The 15,092-nt window shown below is 48.2% G+C and overlaps 2 protein-coding genes across 3 annotated transcripts in view; one reads left to right on the plus strand and one right to left on the minus strand.

Moving 5' to 3' along the window:
* Smr (nuclear receptor corepressor smrter) overlaps positions 1 to 15,092 on the plus strand; it is a 55,344-nt gene that overhangs the window by 35,982 nt on the left and 4,270 nt on the right. For both annotated transcript variants that reach the window (XM_089596146.1, XM_089596145.1), the window contains 6 exons: positions 459 to 670; positions 12,749 to 13,072; positions 13,158 to 13,534; positions 13,622 to 13,951; positions 14,380 to 14,586; positions 14,669 to 15,058. In XM_089596146.1, the coding sequence (XP_089452272.1) occupies positions 459 to 670; positions 12,749 to 13,072; positions 13,158 to 13,534; positions 13,622 to 13,951; positions 14,380 to 14,586; positions 14,669 to 15,058 (1,840 nt within the window). The remainder of the gene's footprint in view (positions 1 to 458; positions 671 to 12,748; positions 13,073 to 13,157; positions 13,535 to 13,621; positions 13,952 to 14,379; positions 14,587 to 14,668; positions 15,059 to 15,092) is intronic.
* LOC149373411 (uncharacterized) lies at positions 1,289 to 3,295 on the minus strand. The gene is made up of 4 exons (XM_089596199.1): positions 3,022 to 3,295; positions 2,523 to 2,946; positions 1,984 to 2,461; positions 1,289 to 1,912 (listed from the first exon to the last, which is right to left on the minus strand). Exons 1-4 carry the CDS (start codon positions 3,293 to 3,295, stop codon positions 1,289 to 1,291), a joined length of 1,800 nt encoding a protein of 599 aa, XP_089452325.1.

The raw sequence follows: 15,092 nt of genomic DNA on the forward strand, positions 1-15,092 counted from the left end.
TGTATATACGCTTGTCTAACGCACCAAATGCAAAATTTTATCTGAAATCCTGGCAAAGTCCTGTCGAATATTAATTTGACGCTCGATCCCTGTCTTTGTCTTGCTACCCGCTGCTACGAGGGAGACAGAAATCGAACATTAGCAGATTGAAATGCTAATCAATGGTTATTGGTTAGCGGACAATGTTTGCCCGGGCATCCATCCGACGTTCATCACCTTAATTGAGTCAAGAGTTCACAGATTTCATGTAGGCAGTGCAATCGTCCTGAGGGAGAGAGACCAAAGAAAGATTTGCATTTTCGTATTACTCAGGGTTCTCTCGCGTACATCTACCGTATAGTTACTTCCCCGCTAGTTAATTTTCCAATTTGGAAAAGCTCTGAAAATTAAAATACCATCGATTTGTTAATTAAGGCAAACGGTCGATTGTACGTAATGGGGTAAAATTGATTTTTCAGGATCGAAGGGAAGAGTGCATTATCCTCGTCATCGAGTGTGGCGAACGCGAACAATACGCCATGTAATCTGCAGCACGAGCAAAAGGATAAGAAGAAAAATGCGGGGATCGGTGGCTCGACGTCTACCAGTAGGTCGAAAGACAAAAAGAAGGAGAACCACGCGGCACCCATGGAAACCAGCGACGAGGAAACACAAGGTATGGACCCGACTGGTGAGTCGAATTTTATATTGGTAACCCGATTTATTTGATGTTTGAAACTAAATTTGATTCAAAGCGATTTTTCAAAAACAATTCCCACCAGCCCCATTATTCGCGTGCGTCGTAGAACGCTATTGGTTTGGAATTTTTTTTTTTTTTTTTATTACAATGATAATCGATCGATGAATGTTCAATGCACCCGAGAAGACAGGGAAAGTAATAGAGGCCATTTTTGTATACATTTGTACAGTTGAGATTTATTTCAATTAATTACAATTTACATAACTTTGTAGTACAGAAACTTATGAAAAAGCGTTCTTTACTTTTGGAGGAAAAAAAAATAAAATCTGCTAATATACGTGACCTTTTTCTCCCAGTACACCTCTAATGAAATGAGTTTATGTACAACGTAACGTGAAACGCGCACCGTATATCAGTTCACTGGCGAGTCTAGCTCGTAAATTTCACGATACCACACAATTTCACAACTTTCCCTTGCACTCGAACAATTCACCAACACGGTATACGTTCGTTTGCACCTCCTGCACTCGGCTACTCGGAGGAGTCATCCTTTTCACTCGGGACGAGGGCGTCGGGCTGAAAATCCGCGCGCACCCACGGCCTGAAGTTTCAGGCCGGCTGCTGGCCACCGTCGCTCGTGCTCGGCTGGCCCAACTGCAGCGCACCCTTGGCCCCGAGCTGTTGGTCGTCGGCGCCGTTGCTCCGTACCTGCGGCTCGTCGACGTTGGCGTGGCAGAGCTTGCGGTGCTTGTGCACGAAGTAGTAGCTCGGGAACTTGCTCCCGCATATCTTGCACGGGTAATATTGCACGTTCAGGTCGAGTAGGCGCACCTCGCGCTTCCTGCCCTCCTGGTTTAGCTGCTGCACCGCCGAGCCCGCCGACGTCTGCTGTTGCGCCGGTCGACGAGCCGCAGGTCCGGGCAATGGCTGCGGATGGGCAGCCAACCGACGAGACTCGGGATCGTTGCTGCTGCTGTTGTTGTTGTTATTGTTGTCGCCCTCCGTTGGAAGCAGGTGGCGACGCGCGTGCTTGCGGTAACAGTACTGGGACTTGAAGGTGTGCTGGCAGAAGCCGCACGTGTAGCTACTCCCCGAGCGTGAATTCTCCCCGTTGCCGTCCAAACCTGTCCCGACGACGCTCCGCGAGTCGTGGGGCCCCGGTCTGTGCTCGTTCTCGTCGTTCTCCCGGTCACCCTCCTCAGCCAAAGTCGACCGGCCGTTGCACTGCTGCTGCTACGAAACCCAACCGTTTGCTCAACTCCACAGGGGGGTACGGAATAAATGGAGAAAAATAAACTCGTTACCTGCACGGAAGAAGAAGAAGAAGCAGTAGTAGTTGAAGTAGTGGTGGTGGTGGTGGTGGTGGTGGCGGAAGGCGCGTAGTTTTCGTTGAGCACCCGATGGAAGCGGACAGGGCCGTCGCAGCAAGCGACGTCGTAGACGACCCCGGGCAAGCCGACCGTCGACGCGCAGGTGGACGATGATTTTTCGACACTGGCCTGCCGACGGCGTTTCTGCGAGGCCCGACGGCGTCGCGGCGTCTGCTGTTGTTGGGGCAGCAGCTGCGACTCGTCGCCGATGGATATGCGCTCGCTGCTGGTCGAGGGACTGCCTCGCGCGCAAGATTCCTGCTGCAGCTGCGGGTCGTCGCTCCGCTGGGTCGCCGAGCTCGCCGACGAGGCCACAATCAGCTCCGGACTCGTGGACTGGGAACGCAAGCCGCCCACCTGGTGCGCCGCCTGGGAGGTGCTAGAGGCCGGGGACACCGAGCGCTCCTTCACCCTGTGGGAATGACTCGTTTTTTACTGCTCCCTTGCTCGGTGATGGTTGTACCGCGACTCACCCGTAAGAAGCGACCTTGTGTGCGACAATGGGCCCGGGAAGGACCGACAGGGCAGGCGGTAGCCGTAGGTGGGTCGGCAGGTGGGGCAACTCGAGATTCCTGGGCGCCGTTGGGTAGAGGACGTGTCCGACGCTCTGTGCGCTCTGTGGCCAGCAAAAGGCCGCCGAGCTCAAGAGCCGATTCGGTACCGGTCGCAGGACACTACCGCCCCCCGCGCTACTGCTGCTCGGCTGTGGTGAGGTCGGGGGCGCGGGGGGACTGGCCACGGGTGCGCGAAGCCTCAGGAGGGCGGCCCGACACTGCTCTAGGGCGCCGGGCATGTGCAGCAGGTGCGTCGCCAGCAGGACCGTGTAGATGTTGTCGAGCGTGACCTCGAGCCGGCCCGTGTACATGTAGTTCAGGAGAGGCGCAAAGGCCTCGCCTCCTGCAAGCAACCAACGTTTCAATAGGTACACTCGGGAATCATTGAGCCACACGCGTGTGCGTGTATTGTACGTACCGATGGTCGAAGGTACCGTGATCGAGGTGATGAGGGGCGGCGGGGGCGCGCCGTCGTGGACAGCCGAGGTGGTCGACACGTCCGCGGTTGTCGCCGCCAGTAGAGCCTTGAGGTAACCACTGTGGGCCGCTAGGACGCTACGATGGGCGACAAAGTGGTACTCGCCGTCGTTCCCGGCCCGGATCACCGTGTCCGGGGGCGAGAGGGTGTCCATCAGCCTTGGGTAGCTCTCTTCGCCGGCACCGCTGAACCACGCTCGGTACAAGCTGTACATGTTACCGTGTAAGCTGTTTATCCCTCGAGGTTGTACTTGACGTTGCGACACCACATGCTACCACCAAACTTTGGAGGGTAAGGAAGGAGCGAGCGGGCGAAAGACGCGTGCGAGCTCGCGGTCTCGCGGCCGTGATTTGAACGCCAGGAGTCCCGCGCCGCACGGCTCTCGGCTGTTCTGCTCTTGCGCGCCTGTGCCGCCCCTGCCCCGTCCCACTTACGGCCCGAGGATCGCGCCCGCTGCTCCACACAGCCGAGGGTGAGGAATACACTACGCCCCCCGAGAGAGCAGATTGGCTGCGACTCGGCACGTGTGCTCCCTCTCTCTCTCTCTCTCTCTTTTGTGGATACATCACGGTGTATATGTATAGCTGATAAGCCGATGCGCTCTGCGTGTGTATACACGCGTATACATACGACAATTGCCGATTGCACCCGTCCCGAGGGACACGGCTCTTGAGATCGCGTCTGGATTTTTAACAAGCAACGATTGCTGAAATCTTTTTTAATCAAAGCGCTTGCAACTTTTTTTTTTTTTTTTTTTCTTTTTTCTTCAAAATTTCGCTCGTCCAATCAATTTTTATCTAGAGCTTGTCGAAACTAATTTCAAACCTCCATAATCGAGGCTTCGAATTTAGCTGGAGGAATAATTGCTGCTCCCCGACTACGTCCATGGATGTACCAATGTCCTTCGTGTTGTGCTACATACTTTTTTAACAAATTGAAAGACCCCATGAAAAATGCACCGTGTACTTGCATCGGGTTAAAACGTTTTTCCAAGCTTCCTCGCTCGTATCTCTCAAACCCTTCATTAATTTTAATATACGCGCACGGCCCGCCTAATTACCTGAATTCTACCCCCCCTCCCCCCAAACGCCAAACACTCTGTTAAATTGCCTGTGTGCAACGTGCTACCCATTACACGGTCTTGAACCAACACACTCGCACGGAAGGATCCACTTGGCGGGGATCAAAGAATTTCGACAGCTCGGAAATCCAACTCTGCGTAAACACTGTAACGCCACCCCCTTTCTCTTCCCCACAGGGAGTCTTTTCTTTCTTTTTCCTCTTCTCCGTACAGTATACCCTCGTACTTGCGCGTCTCTTGTAAGACTCTCGTCAGCCGCTGGAAGTCAATCGAGCATCACACACTCGCTCATTTAAGTTGAAATTTAACTTGTATTGACTCGAGCTTTTTTTTTATCCAGGCTCGATAAATCAAGAGCCAAACAAACAGAACCACCGATACCGCACTCGATCGTTAACCCTGCGTTGTTGTAGGAAAAAAAAAACTCTGCGAAAATTACGTTAAAAAAAAAACGACATCAATACCCCCAGTCACGCATCAATCCCATCGCAAACACCGGGCCTGTGTATACGAACGCATAAATTTACATAAAACAAACGCACGCCCGATTTCAGCGAAAATCGGCAGTACACCGCCGACAAACAAGCGCCCACGGATTATCGGGGAGGGGGTGAAAAAAAAGAGCAAACGCGCTCGTGGAAAAAAATCCACCCCCCAACATAGCGATGCGGAAAATCGCACCTGGACGCCGCGAGGAGTCGTCCCGTAATTACACGATGCACCCGAGCAAACGAAGCTCGTTTACGAAACGCACACGCGTATACACGATATATATAATTACGTATGCACAGTCGGTCCGAGCGGAAGAGCGAGCGATCGGAGGAAAATCGATGCACGGGGCGTCGGATTAGCACCCACGACGTCAGACGTGCACGCCGACTGTAGCGCATAATTTGTCGCGATCTGTATTGGGTACATCGTACCGGGAGCAGAATCCGCGTGACATGATAGGAGGATGATAAACAAACGATCGTGAGAAAGCACCGATTACGCACATTTCCCCGGAGATTGCAGAGAGAAAGGGGGTGGACTCTCGCTCTATTCTGCGCTATTAGAGCACTACACTGCTGGTTTAAGGCTGTATTAGCCCGAGATTCTCCCTCTCTCTCCCTTTCGTTGAATACTCGAGCCAACTTGAGCCGATGATGCAGGTCCGCGTCGCGATTGTTGTGCCTGGGTCCTCCGAGGATACTCGGCTGCTTGTTTGTTATATATATACGTGTATTTTTTTCGACCGACTTTAGTTTAGCTAGGCGATTTTCGCTTCCGTTCGGCATATTTCGTCGTTCCCCAAATAATCTCGCTGAAAGTTGGTTTCGCCGGGAGGGTGTTTTTTTTTTTTTTTTTTTTTCCTTCCAACTCGGAGGAATAAAAGAGAGGGAAAAATTGTAAAATTCAGCGAACAAATTATTCAGTCGACTCGGGTAATTTCTATTACTTTGAGGGGCTATACTGTAAGTGAAAAAAAAAAAATACAGAGAGAAAGAGGGGACCGACGTTATTGAATCGGGAGAGAAAAAGGGGTTGCGTCGGCCAACGCGGGATGAGACACCGGAGCTCGTGCAAACATGGCAGTATATGGTGTATTATAACCTGCCGTGCGTCCGTGTAATGTATAATAGACCACGGGATGGGTGCACATCTCGAGAGAGAAAGAAAAAGGACCGCGGTATGGAAGAAGTGATTGAATCGCACGCGCGCGCGCTTGGAATAATAGAGAGAGATCGCCGAGTTGGCCGGGGCGAAAACCCTCGAGATATTTTCCTTCCCCCCACCCGCAAGCTTCGCTCGTAATATCGCGAAAAGTGTTTGCTCAGCTCGTACCCTCCCCTTACTTTTTTTTCTTTTTTTTTTTTTTTTCTTTTTCATACTCCGAGTATTATGTGCTTTCTCTCCCGCGCGTTGATTCTTCTCTCGCTGTACCTCTTGCGCCAATTACGATCGCGCAGCCTCAGTTTCGATGTATTGTAACATAATTTATCAAAGGGCTGGGCTCTTGGGGGGTTTATTAATTATTGTTTTTTCAGGTTTCGTAAATTTAAAAAAAAAAAAAAAAAAAAAAAAAAAAAAAAAAGTGCCATCGACAAGATATTAATCTTTTCGGTTTAAGACATACTGAACCCTCTATGGAAAATAAGTTACGATGGTTAAAAATTTGTCAAAAATTTCTTTGTATGGACTTTTTTTTCAATTTTGCTAAAGAGATAACGTAAATCTCCTCGCTTGAGTACTCTCCCATTATTGCCAAAGCCTCCTCAAACACGGCGGTCAAGCAAACAGAAAGAGGAGGAAAAAAAGAAGAAAGGGTTGGTTCTCGCTCGTGAAAATTTTATTTTAAATATCCCGAGCACGACGGCGGTGGTGATGATGATAATTTCACCCCTTCGCGGCGCAGCAATCCCGTTCAATTAGAGCCGACGAGCAGGTACGGGTGACTCAATTTCTTTGTGTACCGTTTTCTTCCGCGCTCATTAAACTCGTCACATCATCTCTCCATTGTACACGCGCCTGTGTGCCTCGCAAACGTTCATATGAAAATGGAATTACACGCATACAAAATCCTCTTACTTTGCGAGCGTCTCGCGGCGACGCAATAATCTGCAAAAAATGTTGTTACGAGGAAAGAAGACAAAGGGAAAAAAGAGCATTGGCCGCGAGGTTGGGTACACCTACGTATTAATTAAAAGAAGAAAAAAAAAAAAAAAAAAAAAATGAATCGCGTACAGGCGTATCACGAGAAGACGCGAGGGGTGTATGTATGTGGCAGAAAGAGAGGGCAGGGGGGGGGGTGTGTGCTAAAGCCGGAGCAAATTGGTGGGCAAAATTAAATGAAGGTAAAGAGGAGTAGGAGGGCCAAAGTTGGCTCGCTCGCTGCTCTCGGAAGCGGACGAGCTAATTAGCGTCTTGATTTACTTAATCCCAATTAATGGCTCGTCCCTCTCTCTCTCTCTCTGCACCGGTGTATGGGTGTAGCTGTACCTCTATACGCTCTACCTGCAATCGCTTTCCTCTCACACAAACACGCGTACATATACCTACATGGATCATACAGATCCCAGACAGGTAGGTATATTATGGAGTAGCTTCGCTTCGCAAACACCGGATTACGTACGAATGGTTTCACGTTTATGAACGCGCCACCCACCCACCCACCCCTTTCTTCTCTCACTCGCTGAATCGCGTACGTACAATGTACGCGATTAGGATATTCGCACCGTTGCAATTCAACTAGCGAATATGTATCGTTCTCGTTTTCCTACTGTGCGGGACCTTTTCCCCGTTGTATTTATTCTTAAGAGAAGTTTCGTGCGTTGCGAGCGACTCTTTCTCGTGGGCACAGCAACTCCACAAGTATATAGGCACTTTCTTTCGTCGCATTTGGGGGTATTTTTTTTTCTTCATCGGTCTATTTCATATCGGTGAATCAAAAACCCCTACCAGTTTTCTGCCGCCCGTTTGATCGTTCGTATTTTCATAACCCACGCGCGGCTGCTCGAATCTGACGAAAATCCTCGCGCGCGATCGCATTCGTTAAAAAGACCAAAAACAAACATGCCCCCTCCTTTGTATGTATATTTATACGTACGTATGTATGTATGTACTCACCCATATAGAATTAACAGCCGTGGTGAAGCTGCGTGCAAACTCTGTAGTTGAGGGGTCCAAGGTCTCCAATCTGTTCCGTTCATGCTCGATGGGCGTATATACACAGCATGTGCCAATGAGGCAGTGGCTCCTTTTTCTCCACGTTGATTTTGATTGTTCCTCAGGTTTAATTTTCAAAACAAGTTCTTACCAGTTTTCGCGATAGAAATTCGATTCGGCAAGTTTTATATTTCACGATACGGGGGAAAATATATATTTTGGCGCGCACAGCCAAATCAGCAGTAATAGAATATACAGCTTGCAAAAGCACGATAAACAACGCGCATATAATATACGCGCGCGTGCGCTCGGGAGGAGGGGAAAGCACAACATGTCGGGGCGCGTGTGTTTGCTTTTAATCATTTTTGCCGAGAGTCTTTCTCTCTCTCTCTCGGGAAGCGCAAATCTCATAAATACATAAATACAAAAAACGAACGCCGTACCGTATATACCCTCCCTCCCTCCCTCTTTTTCTCTCTGGATTCTAGATCTATCGCATACTTCAATGATGTTGCTTTCAGGCGGGACTCGCGAGTGCCTTTATTTCCAATAGTTTGCTCAAACTATTTGCCACTTTATGGTTAATTATTCGGAAAAAAGAAAAAAATGTAGTTTTTCATTCTCTCCGGAATTACAGTAATTTCAGTGATTGCGGATTTATGTAAATGTATACTTTCTCGTGTACTTACTTTTCGTATAATATATCAAAAAACAGTGTCTTGATGTATTGAAAAATAAAAAAAAGTAAAAAATAACAATTTGAATGGGGGAGTCGAGCAAACACTAAGTATAACATATTCGATAATTCAACTGGCGTACATATATATAACCCAAAAGGAGGTTAAAAGGCATATATTATTCTGCCATAATGATACTTGGTACTTTGGTCCGTGTACAAATACGCTGGTGCATATAGTTATTGCATCGTCGTTCAAATAATAACAAGGGATGAGCCTCCGCGCGTCGGGTTAATTTGAAACGATGGCGATAAAACGCGTGTATTCAACGCTGGTCTAATTAAATTAAATTATATGAGTGTACAGCGCAATGAAACATCGGTCGCATTAACTGTATAGTTTTTACTGTAGATGTGCAGGAGGAGAGCGGTGATGGTGCAGTGTAGCGTAAACAGGTAACGAAGGGGAGAGAAAAACGTATTATACTTGAAGCACGGAAAATCCACCCATAGGTATTAGAGCCTCCACGCTCTCGGTGCTCGACGAGTCCCACGTTTCTCCGTCATCAGCGAAATACGGGAGCTATACCATACGTATACGTATGAATAATTAAAAAAAAAAAAAAAACGAAGCAAAATTACATAAGCCAGGGATAAAAGCAACTGTTATGCTTAATGGGCCAGCTCGCCCTGCAGGAAAATAGTAATTGGCCCTCTTTTGGATTAAGTATACGCGCGTGCATACGTAAAACGTTGCGTAAAGCCCTCCTTCTGGGATGTGTATATGTACTTGATCGGCGTCGCCTCGTTGGATATTCCTTTTGAGTATAGGCGCGCGAAATCGAGCGCACGTGTAGGGGTATTATGGGTACCTACATCACATCTTCCTTCATAATAATAACACGGGCTTATGGCGAGTCGGAGTAAGGGAAGGGGTGGACACGGGTAAAGTGTACACCCATGGAGTAAATAAGGCGCGATGGTGAGGTACAACTGGCGCACAAAGGGAATCGCGAGCTCCGTTCGATATTTCGCCGGGAACTTATTACTACGTTTATTTTCGTCAACCCCTTTGAACCTTATAATGCAGTCGGGGGTCAGTTATTGCGAAAATTTACCTTTACGCGTTTGTGTTGATTTATAATTATGCAAAGGTAAAAAAAAAAAAAACAGAGTATGCCAGACACACGTTTTCAGCAAACTTGCATTAAATTAATCAAACGCGTGCAAGAGAGAGAGACAAACGTGCTCTTTCCCCGTTTAATTAAGAGCAGCATCATCAGAGTCATCGGATGAGACATCAAAAGCGCGCAGAAATCGTCATCGTAGCAGGAAGAGAAAAAAAAATATGCCTCTTGTTACGTTTAACGTTGATAACTCCCCTTTGCACGGAAAAGAGAAAGATTAAATCATCCAACCCTCGGGATGCTTCGGTCATTGTAATTTACCCACTCTTTTCCGCGTATAGACTTTGCAAGGGAAAAAAGAAAGCCCGCGAGTTTCGATGACTCCGCGCGCGCGGGTTACCACGCTATAAAAAATTTATACTCCTGCGCCCTTTACTCGAAAGGGACGTTAATTTGCAGAAACAATGGGTCCTTTGCGCCTCGACCCTCGCCCGATGCATGTTTGATCAAACTCCGTGCAGCCCGCGTTACAATGGCCGCACAATGCGATACACGCTACACCTGTTCGTTACAATAGAGAGAGAGAAATAATATAAAGGGTAAAACATCACTAGACGAGAGAGACAAAGATATAAAAAAAAAAATGATATTGACACTGGTTGAGCTGGTGGCAGTGGAGTACGAAAGATCCACACTCGGTTGCTCAGCGTCCGTCCTTCCTTTGCCGGGAAAAGGATGTTCGCGGCGAGACTCTCTTCGTTTCCATATCAAAGATTCATCGCCGTATCCCTCGACCCGTGGCTTCTAATTAGTCCCCTCCCCCCCCCCTTTCTTTCGTCTGTACTAACTCGTTGCGCGCTCGCGCATTTTATTTCATTCGTTTATCTTTTGAGTGGGTCTCGGTGGTCGGGTCGCACTTTATTGTTTTAGCCGGGAACTTTTGGAGCGCTTTCTCTTTTTTTTTTTTTCTTCCACTTTTCAAGCAGTTGGGCGAGTGTGTCGAAAAAAAAAAAAAAAAAAAAAAAAAAACTAGATCGCGATGATACCAAGTGTACTCTTTTGTGAAGGCATAAGGGTATAGGTGCGCTGTTGTGAGATTTACGTGATTGACAACCGCGAAAAGTGACGCTCTTAGCTATACATAAAGTTTCGAAAACCTCTCGACATTACTCTTTAAAAATAAAACATTTATTAGTATACTTATTTAAAACCTCAAACAGTCGAGTTATAATGATAAAAAAAAAAAAAAAAGAAATCAGTTTATTTTTTCAATGTATATAGAAAAAATGAAAAACGCGAAAATCCATTAAGATAATAGCCACAGTTGGATAGCCGAGAAAACGAAGACCCGCGCATATGCGTATGCACCCCTGATGCAGTAGCCGGTCCGGACGGCATCAAGGGTCGAGAGAGAGAGAGAGAGAGAGGGTTGGCGTTTACCTTGTAAATTTGATTGGCCGGTTGTAGTATTTCGTGTTATTGGAATGTTCCGGGCGCCCCCGCGGAAAAGTGACAGAGCCGCTGTTCCCTTAATCGACGGCAAACACGCGCATATCCGTGCACACACACACACACACTGTGACGAGCGCAGCATCACCGGAGTGTGTACCCATGTATGGGCAAAAATTCAGCGGTGGTATATACATATATGTATACGTGATGCAGGTCGAAAATAACGGTAAAGGGGCCACCTCTGCGCGCAGTGTCAATCACGGCTTTATCAATTTTCCCGCTCGCGGCGTGCCGTCACTATCCCGAAACTTTTCGGCTTTCCTCCGAATTTCGTATAATTGATGCCCTCCCTCGTACATGGATAATCACTATTGGCGATATAATTCGTCGTTATTGGCGCTCGCGGATAAAATTAATTGACAGCGGTCCAGCGAATCGGACGTCCAACCGCTCATAGGTGCATGAGATTTTTTTTTAATTATAGATGAGTGTGTACCGTCTCCAGGGCCTATTTAATTATCAATCCAAAGAACATAAAAAGCCCCGGGAGCAGCGAAAAAGCCTGCAAAAGAGCTCATTTGGCATATTCGCCACTCCTCCTCCCCCCCGGTATAGTGCCAGAGGTGGGGGGTCGACAAACATTACCTACCGGTGTGCGTTCAATCAAGGCTCGAGCGGAGACGCGGGAGGGAAGTTTTTAATTGGCAATTCCTAATTAGTTACTAAACGGCCCGCCACCCGCGGGCTAATTATTCCTTTTCGCGCTTGCTCTGCGCGATGTATTTCATTTCCTGCCGTTCGGACCTCTCACGAATGCGAAAAAATCAGCGCATATTGCTCTCTCTCTCTCTCTCTCTCTCTCTCGCACTTTGTGGTTTATTACTTACCTACCCCCCTGCCCCACCCCTTTTTTTCCGTTTTTCGTGGTGATGTAAAAATTGAAGATGGACTTCCGGAAAATGAAACGAGAATCGCACGCGCAATTATCCAAAGTTCGTTAGTGGGCTCGCGTATATTGCGCGTAAAAAAAATAGTATTTTTGAAATAAAACGGTGCACGCTGTCCCTCTAATCTGCAATTTTTATCTTGATTACAATTCTGGCACTACTCGGTATTAAAACGTTGAAATGTAAAGTATCGATTACGCGCCCCCTCCCCTTGCACCCGATGTATCCGTTACAACAATTACGGTGTCCGGTCGAGTGTTCGTGTGCGCGCGTACAAAGGTATCGCGACATTATCTCTCCTGTGACCTGAAAAGTGTACAAATAACCACGATAGAAGAAGCACTTTGGCCGGAAATGAATGAAAAAAATAAAATAAAATAAAAAGAGAGAGAGAGAGAGAGAAAAAATGCAATTACACAGCAGAGTTCATAACGGTGATTGCTTGCATGTGGCAGCTAGTAGCGATTTCGTGTGATTTCAATGTACTCCCCCGTAATGTCATATTCCAATTGTCTCGCAGATACGATCGAGCAGTCTTCCTGGCTTCGCTCTCTATTTGATTTGCCCGTACGTGTTTGTCCCTGGTGGAACTTTTCGGCTCATATTATAATAAATTCTTTTTTCACGACAAAAATGTCGAATCGCTTGAATCTGACGCAGTAACAAAGTCAAGATGTATACATATAATTACACGTACAATTGGCGAAGCTGAGCTAATAAATTTTTGATTTAATTGTAGAATGCGGGGGCCGTCAATTGGGGCCGCATCCGTGCGCGGTGTGCCAGACGACTATCGAAGCCGGAAGCCAGAGCAGGCCGTTGCCCCGTAGTCACGCCTCGCATTACGGGCTTCGCGAGGAGCAGGTGCCCACGGGAGCCAGGGTCTGCAATAGCTGCCGGTGCAAATCGGTACGCGGCCGGTACACGACCTGCCCGCTGCCCGGCTGTCCCAATCTCAACAGCGCGAGCTCGGGCAAGACGCGTGTCAAACGACTGCGGGCCCTACCACCCAAGTGGAACGAGCTGCCTGCCGAGATCCGAGACCCCATCATCCTGGAGTTTCGTGAGTGTTTGCTTGTTTGCTTGTCCGTCCGTCGAGTTTGCTCAATTGAGTCGTCGCTTACTTTTGCTGGCTTTCGTTGCTACAGAGATCCCGAGCAACGTGACCAAGTGCTGTTCGGCGTGTTTCAATCGGATATCGCGACGGCTGGCGCCCCATTTTTCCGGAAGCGGGGACGCGGCCGATGATGTGGACGTAGCTCTGGGTCGTCAGTGGACGGACGAGGAGCTCGAACTCATGCGCAAGGCCCTTCGCGAGCACGGCACCAACTGGCCCAAGGTCTCGGAACAGATAGCCGGCAAGACGAACCATCAGTGTAAGACGTACTATCTGACGTACAGGAAGAAGCTCGGCCTGGACCAAGTTGTCGCCGAGTATTACCAGTCGCTCGGCGAGGAGAGGAGGCCGTGTTTGACCGATGAGGAGGAGAGCGGGAGTAGTACCAGTAGCTGTGATGAATTGGCTGTGAGTAGTAGCTCTTCTGGGGTGAACGTGTTTGTGTTGCCTTTTTCGAGATTTTTCTTCTTTTTCACGCTTGTTTGATTGAAACAGGTGCACGACTCGAGCGATACGGCGAGCGCGGGTAGTCCCGCTAACACGATACCAAGTAGCACGCCGACGTCGATCCTGGCGGCGTCGTCGTCGTCGTTGTCAACGTCGTCGGCGGTCCAATCGAGCGGCGGTGCCGCTTTGACCATGGGCTTTCCACAGGCGCAGGAGACTAAGGTGGGTGAAAAAGCACAACAACAACAACAACAACAACAACAACTAGCGGACGTAGCAGTGGTCTCGTTGATAGCACCGTCACCGATGTCCTCTTCCCAGACACCACAGACCAACCCACCCACTAGCACGAGGGAAGACTACGACAGCTCTGCCACGGTAAGACCGATTGCACCGTTACGCGGCGCAATCGGTATAGCAGAACTTCTCTTGACTCACCCCACATCTCTCTTTCTCTCTCTCTCTTTCACTCATCATTTCTCATTTTTCCTTTATCTCTCTCTTATTCTTCTGGAAAATATTATACACATACCCATGGTTCCTCGTAAAGTTTACACGGCCTGTCAAAATTGTTATTACGTTCAAGAATCTCCAAATTAGTATGTTTTTTTTTTTTTTCCCCTCATCCATTCGTGTACTCACGACATTCGAAACGCCATTGGCTGGCACCATGCTGCGCGGACTCGTTTGTTTGTTTGTTTGTTTGTTTGTTTTTTTTTTTTTGTTTTTTTTTTTTTTTTTTGAGCCTCAATCGTCCCTCCCATCGTGAGAGGGCCGGCTGATAGAGGTACAACGACTTGTTCCAGGAGACGGCGGACGAAGGTCAGAGTGGCACGGATTTGGACAATACTGGCGTCGTGGTAACGTTCACTCCGCCCACTGCTAGTAACGCTAGTAGCAGCACCGCGTCGTCTCACCCATCATCTCAGTCTATCGTACAGACTCACCCACAGCCAGTTTTAGTTCACTCTCCACCCTCGACAACCAGTGGACCCAATCCGCTTACGGTCAAGGTAAGTTTTAACAATCAGATTTATTGACAAGCATAGTCTTTAGCTTGTTATTCATCGTGAATATTATTGCTTCATGTTAAAGGATCTTATGCTGGGAGTTATTGAGATGCAGTTAAAGCGCACCCCATCGGATAGTGGCCCGGCATCCTCGATTCCAGTGAGTTCGGGCACACCTACGATATCGAGTATCTTGAAGATAGATCATCGCAACGATATCGGCTATTTGCGTGATTACAAGTCGGCCTCACAGGTACCGAATATATCAAACACTGCCATGGCGAGCAGGGAATCGAGTCTGGCGACGTTGTCCGTGGTCTCGGGATCGCACGCCCATCGTTCGGCTCCGAGTCCACAGCAGATTAGTCAGATGCAGGCAACTATCACTCCCTGTCCTCCGCCTCCGACACCCAGCCAACAACCACAGCCTAGTAGTCAGGATATGCTGCCAAAAGAAGGACTTGTTGTCATGCAGGTACTTTTTTTTTTTTTTTTTTTTTTTTTCGATC

This window comes from Copidosoma floridanum, unplaced genomic scaffold (genome assembly GCF_036245765.1).
Source record: "Copidosoma floridanum isolate Cflo_tuat_1 unplaced genomic scaffold, Cflo_Japanese_pri ptg000030l, whole genome shotgun sequence".
NCBI lineage: Eukaryota > Metazoa > Arthropoda > Insecta > Hymenoptera > Encyrtidae > Copidosoma > Copidosoma floridanum.